The sequence below is a fragment of the Callorhinchus milii genome, unplaced genomic scaffold, assembly GCF_018977255.1.
Source record: "Callorhinchus milii isolate IMCB2004 unplaced genomic scaffold, IMCB_Cmil_1.0 Scaffold8, whole genome shotgun sequence".
NCBI lineage: Eukaryota > Metazoa > Chordata > Chondrichthyes > Chimaeriformes > Callorhinchidae > Callorhinchus > Callorhinchus milii.
In genome coordinates this window covers 11,366,304-11,375,849 of record NW_024704749.1, presented here as the reverse complement: position 1 = coordinate 11,375,849, position 9,546 = coordinate 11,366,304, and the positions used below count along the sequence as shown (strand labels likewise).

Genomic DNA, 9,546 nt, shown 5'->3' with positions numbered 1-9,546 from the left:
TCTGTTTACCTAGCAGTAACAACCCGGTTGTTAGTCGATTGGAGGATCGCTTTTCTGGGGGTAATAATTCCTCTTTTAAGAAAAACATAAATAAATAATAATAATTTGGTCACTCAATCCACGACTGTTTGTGTGCAATTGGCTGCCGTGTTTCGCCCACAAAATCTAAAGTCAACTCACTTTTCAGTAAATCCTGTGAAGCGCTTTGAGAAGTCTGGAAGATGTGGTAAGGCGCTGTATCAAATGCAAGGATTATTATTATTATAAAAGCTATGCCATTTTCTAACCTATGACACATATCTCCTAAGCTTTCCTTCATTGAACATCCAGCCTCTTCTCTATCTCCTACCTTCTGTCTATTCCCTTTTATAAATGTTTAAATGCGCACAGTAGAATATTATTCTCCTCGTAATATTTTAGGAGCCTGGGGTCCTTAAGAGTCTTCAACTCGTTCAAGCGTTCCCGAGACTGGGAAAACTCATCCGGGCCCTCTCCACACCCTCCTTCCTGGGGAACGCTGGGATAACCAGGATGCACCATCAACTCCATCGTCAGGGACCCATCCCCTGGCACGGACCCCATTTCCCCCCCAAAAGCAATGTCCAAGGAGTTCTCCTTCAGCCTCTGTGATGCTGTGGCGTTGCCAATGGCTGCCTGGATGCTCTGCACTGCCATGTGCTTCCCCATAGTAGTCAAACCGATGTAGATATCAGGCCACCTGCAGCCGGGAAACAAGAGCAGAGACATTGGGGCTCAATACACAGAGGTGTGTCACAGTACAACACAAAGTACATTTGTACAGTGCCCTTTGTGTCAGGTTTAGGCACTTAACATTTCAGTCATTTTGTTTTTGGCCAACCGGGTGTCTAACCAGCTAAAACCGCTCAGCTTCCCATTGGGAGCGCTGTCTGGGAAGCTTTCCCGCTGCTTGGACCACCCTTTAGAGCTTTGCAGGGTTAACAGGAACTGAGTGGGAGGATTCCTTGGTAACATTCCTGACTGGGGGGGGCGTGAGAGACAAGGGGGGAAAGAGCACGGGGGGAAGGAGGAAGGGAAGGGAGAGATGCTCAAAGTGTTGAGATGGACCTCAGACAGGGCGATTGAAGCCCATTTCTTTAGAAACGAGCACCTTTTGTGGTGCTGTCAGGATCCGCAGGGAATTCCATTCTGCGGTTAAGACTCGGTCCTGAATGCCTCACAGTCTGTTACACCATGTATTGACTCGGACAGATTTAAAGCGAGGCTGAATACAAATGTGGAGTCCTGTAGCTCAGTGGTTAGAGCACTCGCTTTGCAAGTGAGAGACCTGAGTTCAATTCCAGGCAGAGGGCGAAACCTTGGGCAAGTTTCCTTACTCCACACAGAGCCTAATAATAATCCCTCCAAAACAAAACAATAATAAATTGGTCATTTTCAATCTACGACTGTTTGTGGGACATTGCTGTGCGCAATTGGCTGCCGCGTTCGCCCACAAATATACAGTCAATTCACTTTACAGTGTGTTCTGTGAAGCGCTTTGGGACGTCCTCCCGACGTGAAAAGCGCTATATCAAATGCGAGGATTACTATTATTATTAGGAATCCTGCAGTTCTGGAACGCATTTTAATAAAAGGCCGGATAGTCCCCTATCCTCTCGCACACACTGACACACAGTCAACCCTAACAACGCAACAGCTTGTATTTCTTCAGCGGGATAGTGTCTCGGAGTGCTGAGACTCTACACTGGCCAACAGAGGCGAGCTGGACTACAGGCTGCGTTTGCACAGTCACGGAAACAACTACTCATGTCTCAAGGCTCCAAATAAAGCCTCATTGGAGAATGAACTTCATTGAAGAACGGAGGAAGACCCGATGGTTTCAGTAAGGTACGTCATTTCTTCTCTGCTCAGTTATCTGGACTCCAGTAGTGTAGAGATTAGAGCACTCTCCTCGCAAGCGAGAGGAGCCGGTTTCCTTACTCCCCACACAGGCCTCTGTTTACCTAACAGTAAGTAGGAACCCGGTTGTTAAGTCGATTGACAGATCGAAGACGTAAGGCTCTGTATCAAATGCAAGGATTATTATTATCTATCAGAGAAGCAGTGTTAGTCTGTTTCTCCCCACTGATCCGGTCACTGTTTGACCCCAGGAGCCGGTGAGGTTAGGGGCTTAAATCCCCATATTGTGCTCCCACAGGTGGCCGTTTACCTGATTCCATGCCTTCGAAACACGTGCATTGAACTGAACGCATCCTCCTCCACCTCCCGGTAAAACGCCATCAGTTGGTGTGAGATCCAGTGGCAGTCTCTGAGCCCCGGCTCGATGGGGACCCGTGTGAACCTGATCCCATAATCCGAGAGCACGTTTGCAAATACATCGCGGATATCTGCGGACACAGCAAACAAACCCGTGGGTTCACTCAACGCTACCTCACTGCAATCTCTGACACTTCCAGGAATCAATCGCTCTCTCTCTCGCCTCAGCAGAAAGTGCTCACCGGGTAAAACATGTACGTGTTGGTGCCCATCCATGTGATGCGGTAAATATCCCGTCAGTTCACGGAACCGCTCCACCTGAGCCCTCAGCTCCTGATCAACCTGTTGTCAACAACAAGAAGTTATATTTGCACGGCGCCTTTCACGTCCCAAGGCCCTAGACAGTCGAGGGTTTGCACCCGAGCTGGGGGTCGGGATTGGGAGGGGTTGGAGGGCAGGGAGGGTGAGTGGTGGGAGGGTGACCGAAGGCGAGGCCGGAGAGGAGGGTCTTCAGAAGGGATTTTGAAGGAAGCGAGGGAGGGGAGTGAAATCAGGCGGCATTTTTTCACACAAAGGGTGGAAATCTGGAACTCACCCCCACCCTCTCCCCCAAAAGATTATGACTGGATCCAATCACATTTTCAAGACTGAGGTGACCAGATGTTCGTCAGGTCACGGGATCGAGGGATATGGGACTGAAAGGATAGCTCTTTAAAGGAGGCAGCACAACACGGTGGGCGAATGGCCTTCTGGGCTGTAAATATCTACGGTTCTGGTACCTCTGGGAGTTTGATGGCTCCGCTCTTTAGGATATCCCGAAATCCCATTTTTCCGTGAAAAACTCCACGCTTGTTGAGCAGGGATAATCCCAGCCGGAGTGGCTGAGCAACAGGTAAACCCTCTGACAGGTTAGCGTGCAGACCAAGTGGAATTCCATGTCTGTAACCCCAACAGCAACAACAACAAGGCTTTAATGGTAATCCCTGGCAGAACTTCATTCAATTAGTATCAGTAACTGCAATTCAACTTACTGTACAGTTCAAGAAAAAATATTTGTTGATTTATATTTGATAATCATAATCCTTGCAGTTGACACAGCGCCTTGTCACGTCGTTGAGACGTTTCAAAGCCTCTTCACAGGATGTACTGTGAAGTGCGGTGGCCGTTGTAATTTGTGGGAGAAACAAAAAAAAATGTTACAGCAATTTTTTATATTGAGAACCAAGACAATCGCTGTTTTCATGGCTGTTTGTGGGACATTGCCGTGAAGCACTTTGAGACATATTATAAGGTGCTCTGCCAAATGCAAGCATTATTATCATCATCATCTATAGATATTCACACCACACTGTACGGTAACTGCCCGCGAGACATCTCACCATTACAGTACCAAACACAACTGCCTATTGCTGACCGCTAGTGGGAGCCACGGGTTAGTGAATGTGACCAACAATCGCTTTAAGACACAGCGAAACCTGGGGATTAATGTAATATTTCATCAGCCTGGGTGGTACAGTGGGTAACACGCTTCCGATTGTAGCTCGAGCCTGCGGCCCCGTGGCTATGGCTGGTAAGTGCATCTTTCTGAACCCAAGCTACTTTATACTTGTCAAATGCAGTAATAATAATAGTAATTAATAATCCTTGCATTTCATGCAGCGCATTTCCACGTCATCGCCGAGAAAACACACGGTCACCACAATTCCCATTTAATCCCGTGAAGCACCTCATAACAATAACAATAATAATCTCTGTATTTAATAGAGTGTTGTATCACCTCGTTGAGACGTATCAAAGCACTTGTCAGCTGATGGATTGTCAAGTCGATTGGTTGACTGTGTCCCACAAACAGTCATGGATTGAATGACCAATTATTATTAATTTTTTGGAGGGATTATTACCCCTGGAAAGTGATCCAACAATCAACTAACAAACGGGTTTCTATTCACTGGAGGTAAACAGAGGTGTGTGGCATTAGGAAACTTGCCGAAGGTAGGATATATCTCCTGTGAGTTAGAAATGACATCCTTCTATGTTTATTATTAAGGAATCCGGAAATATCATGTTTTATAACCCAACCTTTGCTCTTAACTACAGTGAGAAACAAAGACACTGTTAGCTTTGGGCTAATCCAAGTCTCTCTGACAAGGATGTGGTGTTTCCACCAGTTTCGGGTTTCAGCGTTGGACAGAGAGAAGGGGGTGTGGGGGGAGAGAGAGAAAGAGAGACCAGTGTGTGTCAGTCTGACTCAGTCCGTAGCACTCTCTCCTCTTCAGTCTGACGGTCGTGGTTTCAAACCCCCATCGTCGAGACTTGAAACTGGATTGGTCTGGACTGACGCTCCAATTCAGTGCTGGGGGCAGAGAGAGCTGCATTGTCGGACATTGCTGTCCTTTGGATTGCCCCTCCGCCTTGCCCCCTCCTTCCCCATCTTCAGGTCCGGCCTGAAGACCTCCCTATTGAACCAGCGCCTACGGTCACCGCGCCCCCTCCCATCCCCCCCCAGCATCGTGCTCCGCCATTATCAAGCGCTCTGGGACGCTGCCCTGCGTGAGTGAGGTGGCGCTGTGTAAACACAGGTCGGATTAAATGTGAGGGGAATTATTCTGATGACGGTTTGACTGTCGAGGAGAGGGCGAGCGCTGAAGCCGAGCCGAACTGACCTCGAGGCTAGCGTGGCAGCCTCCTGGGCTGAGTTGCCGTTGACGAGGAGAGAGGCGTTGGAGACGGCGCCGGCTTTAAAACACTCCACGATTCCCCGGTTTCTTCGCGAACAGTAACCAAAGTCGTCCCCGGTCACGATCAGCCTGACCCGGGGCTGCGGCATTCTCCACCTGCCGAGCTGAGGAGAGAGGGAGAGAGAGAGAGAGAGAGAGCGAGGGGTCAATCAGCACCTCATTAACAACACAGGCTGCCCACGACACATCGCTCCCCAGTCCTGTAGCTCAGTGGATCGAGCCCTCGTCTCACTAGCCAGAGGACCCAGGTTTGATTCCCAGACGGGTCAGGGCAAAACCTTAGGCAAGTTTCTTTACTCCGCTTGTGCAAGGAAACTTGCCAGAGGGAAACTTACCTGGGAATTGAACCCAGATCCTCTCGCTTGCGAGCCCAGCGCTCTAACCACTGAGCTCCAGAAATCCATGTGGCAGTTTGCTGGGAAATCAGTCATTTCAGTCATGACAACGTGAGCCACAATCAAAGCCCTTTTGTCTCACTCCGGCGCTCAATAGCGACTTGCAATGCAGACTGCACGAAAAAAGTGATTTAAGTGAGTCAACCTTGTCGTCAGCACTCGGTCACTCACCCTCTCGCCTCCAAGTCAAAAGGTTGTGTGTTCAAGCCCTCACGTCGGGAACTTTGAGCACACACAGTCCAGTGCAGTGCTGGAGGTGGGGGGGGGAGAGAGAGCGAGAGAGAGAGCGTGAGGCGCTGTCCTTAGCTGAGACGTTAAACCTCCCCGTCTATACTCCTTCGGGGAAAACAAAATTAATGACACTTTTTCTTTTGGACTTTGAGCCCAGCTGAGAGACAGCTGCCCGGGTGAGATACATGTGCTGGTAACTTGCCCACATAAACACACAGTCATTACCACTCACGCAATCCTGTGCCACCCTCCGAGATGTCCTGTTTGACGCACAAGGTTATTATTTTAGTTAATCATGAGACGAGAGTGACACCCAACAGGTCGTGGAGGAGGTGACTCCATGATATGGTCCAACTGTACAGTGCAGCAGGAAGTCATTCAGCCCATTGTCTCTCTAATAATTATAATAAGAAGAATAATCCTTGCATTTGATACAGCGCCTTATCATGTCATTGCGACGTCACAAAGTGCTTCGTGGAGTACAAAGCAGAATGCCTTTTAAGGGTGAGTTAGGAATGATAGTTTGACACCAGTCACGCCCCAACTCAATGCCCTAGCCCAGGCTCAAAGTGCTGAGAACATCCAGATCACTATCAAACCCAAATACGTTCAGAAGGGGGGACAAAAAAAACAGTCACCACCTTAGGGAAACCAAAGAAAGAACGTGTAGTTTTGCCACAGGTTGAAATAAGTTACTAAGGAATCTGATAACACTCAACCACTGTAACATGATTCACTGAAACCACAATGACGTTCAAAGTAGTGAGAGGGAAGGGGACAAACCGGATTCTTTCCTTATGTCACTTGTTGCTGTTTCTTATATAATTTCTTAATACATCGGCCTTATCTTTGTGGCCAGCCGGGGGTCTGTCTGACATGTGTGGAAACCCATCACCGGACTTAAGAAGCTCCCAACCAAACTGAGAGTTGAGACGTCTCAAAGTGCTTTATGGAATATAATGTAGTGATTGTGTATTTTGTGTGTAAAACGCGGCAGCCAATTGTACACAGCAACAACCTACAAACAGTCGTGGGTTGAGCGACCAAATTATTTTGGGAGGGATTATTACCCCCGGAAAAGCGTGTGTGTGGAGTAAGAAAACTGGCCTAAGGTTTTGCCCTGACCGGGAATCGAACCTGTGTCCTCTCGCTTGCAAGGCAAGTGCTGGAACCACTGAGCTACAGGAGTCCTGGTAGGTACCCAAACGAGAGATCTCAAACTCAGGTCCTCAAACTCATACCCAACATCCTATTGGCACTATTTGAGGAGTACAGAGAGTTCTGGTGGCCTGGCCAATACTCATTCCTCTTCCGTCCAAATTTGCGAAATAAAATTGGAGAAAAAAAAAATCAGATTAATTGTCCGTGCATCTCTCTGTCTCCTGCACGCTGTGGGAGCGATGAGATGGTTTGTTTGCCCCCAGGTCTCTGTCCATAGAACGAGCCAAAGCAGGTATCGCATCACTGGCTTCAGGGCAGATTGAGTTTCCAATGTTAGGAAACCTCGGACTTGTGTTTCCAAACGTGGTTCTGTTTGGCTGAAATGCAATTACGTTCACTGGTGTCCTGTAGCTCAGCGGTTACAGCCCTCGCCTCACAAGAGAGAGGACCTGAGTTCAACTCTCGGTCAGGGCGAAGCCTTAGGCAATTTCCTTACTCACTCCACACACCTCTGTTTACCAGCAATGAGTAGGAACCCGGTTGTTAGTCGATTGGTGGATTTCTGGGGCTAATAATCCCTCAAAAAAAAAATGTGGTCATGTAGGGACGCTGCTGTGCGCGATTGGCCTCCGCATCTCGCCCACAAAAATACACAGTTGCTACACGTTACAGTATATTCTGTGAAGCGCTTTGAGACGCCTCGGAAGACATGGCGAGGCGGCGTATGAAATGCAAGGATTATTATTAGAACTATCCTTCCAAAATCCTCGCACCACCCCGTCTCCCATCCCAGTCCTCGCGGTCTATTCTGTGAAGCGCTTTAAGGTCGAGAAGATGCGAAAAGCCCTATATCAAATGCAAGGATTATTATTATTATTATTATTATGGCCTCGATCAGACTTCTTGCCCCCTTTCTGCTAATAATAATAATTAATAATAATTTGGATGGGATGTTAAACTGATAAAATTTCTTTCTCCAACCCCACAGATGTATGACCAACACATCCCAACAAACCATATGACTGATACACTGAGAGAGAGAGAGAGAGAGAGAGAGTGGGAGGGAGAGAGGAAAAAGAGGACTTATGTAAGTAAATTGCAACGTGTTCATTTTCTCTCTCTCTCAATACTTTACACATATACAAATGGCAAACACTCACTGTCCAGATAACTATTTTACTCCAACAAGATTTGGCTTAAATGCTGCAATTATGCACAATAATTTCCAACAAAATCCACACCTCTCTCTCCCTCTTTACCTCTATCTCTAAGAATATTTTACAGATGAGATCCCCACCCCAAAAACTACCCCCCCCCACACACACACACACACACACACATACATACACACACACACACATACACACACACACACACACACATATACACACATACACACACACACATACACATACACACACACACATACACACACACACACATACACACACATACATACATACACACACACACACACACACATACAATACACACACACACACACATACACACACACATACACACACACACACATACACACACACACATACACACACACATACACACACACATACACACATACACACACACATACACACACACATACACACACACACACATACACACACACATACACACACACATACACACACACACACATACACACACACATACACACACACATACACATCCCTTAATAAATTATATCAGAATCACACAGAGAGAGAAGGGGAGAGAGACCAGAGGGGGAGAGGGGGAGAATGACAGAAATAGAGAGAGAGAGAGAGACAGAGGGGAAACTGCTCATCTTTCCTAATATTTTAAGAGACGCTCATCATCACTATAGTAATACGCAGTTACACACAGACACACAGACACACAGACACACACACAGACACACACACACACACACAGACACACACACAGACACACACACACACACACACAGACACACACACAGACACACACACACACACAGACAGACACAGACACACAGACACACACAACAGACACACACACAGACAACACACAGACACACACACACAACACACACAGACACACACACACAGACAGACACACACACACAGACACACACACAGACAGACACACACACACAGACACACACACAGACAGACACACACACACAGACAGACACAGACAGACACAGACAGACACACACAGACACACACACACAGACACACACAGACAGACACACAGACAGACACAGACACACACACATACACAGACAGACACACACACACACACACACACACAGACCTGACCAGTGACCTTCGCGGTGACTCTGATCCTCCGCCGCTCAGTCCCGCGGGTTCACTGCCCCAAATCCCACAGTGCGGCCCCTTTTATTGCATTCACGTCGGCAAAGCCCTCCCCCCCCCACCCCCGGGGGTCTGTACCCCCCCTCCCCCCCGGGGGTCTGTACCCCCCTCCCCCCGGGGGTCTGTACCCCTCCCCCCCCCCGGGGTCTGTACCCCCCCTCCCCCCCGGGGGGTCTGTACCCCCCCTCCCCCCCGGGGTCTGTACCCCCCCCTCCCCCCGGGGGTCTGTACCCCCCCCTCCCCCCCCGGGGGTCTGTACCCCCCCTCCCCCCGGGGGGTCTGTACCCCCCCCCACCCCCCGGGGGTTCTGTACCCCCCCCCCCCCCCCCACCGGGGGTCTGTACCCCCCCCACCCCCCGGGGGTCTGTACCCCCCCTCCCCCGGGGGTCTGTACCCCCCCCCACCCCCGGGGGTCTGTACCCCCCTCCCCCCCGGGGGTCTGTACCC

General features: G+C 49.1%; 1 protein-coding gene across 1 annotated transcript; it reads right to left on the bottom strand.

The window, feature by feature from the left end:
• Positions 1–228: 228 nt before the first annotated feature.
• On the bottom strand, positions 229–5,069 carry ydjc (YdjC chitooligosaccharide deacetylase homolog). Its single transcript, XM_007884409.2, has 5 exons — positions 4,899–5,069; positions 3,015–3,174; positions 2,478–2,577; positions 2,189–2,366; positions 229–718 (listed from the first exon to the last, which is right to left on the bottom strand). Exons 1-5 carry the CDS (start codon positions 5,060–5,062, stop codon positions 367–369), a joined length of 954 nt encoding a protein of 317 aa, XP_007882600.1. The 5' UTR covers positions 5,063–5,069; the 3' UTR covers positions 229–366.
• Positions 5,070–9,546: the final 4,477 nt, after the last annotated feature.

Coding starts and splice junctions, on each gene's coding strand:
- ydjc (XM_007884409.2), bottom strand. CDS start 5,062: ATGCCGCAGCCCCGGGTCAGGCTGATCGTGACCGGGGACGACTTTGGT. Junction 3,175..4,898: donor GCTGCCACGCTAGCCTCGAG/GTCAGTTCGGCT, acceptor TTGGGGTTACAG/ACATGGAATTCCACTTGGTC. Junction 2,578..3,014: donor GAGCCATCAAACTCCCAGAG/GTACCAGAACCG, acceptor TGTTGACAACAG/GTTGATCAGGAGCTGAGGGC.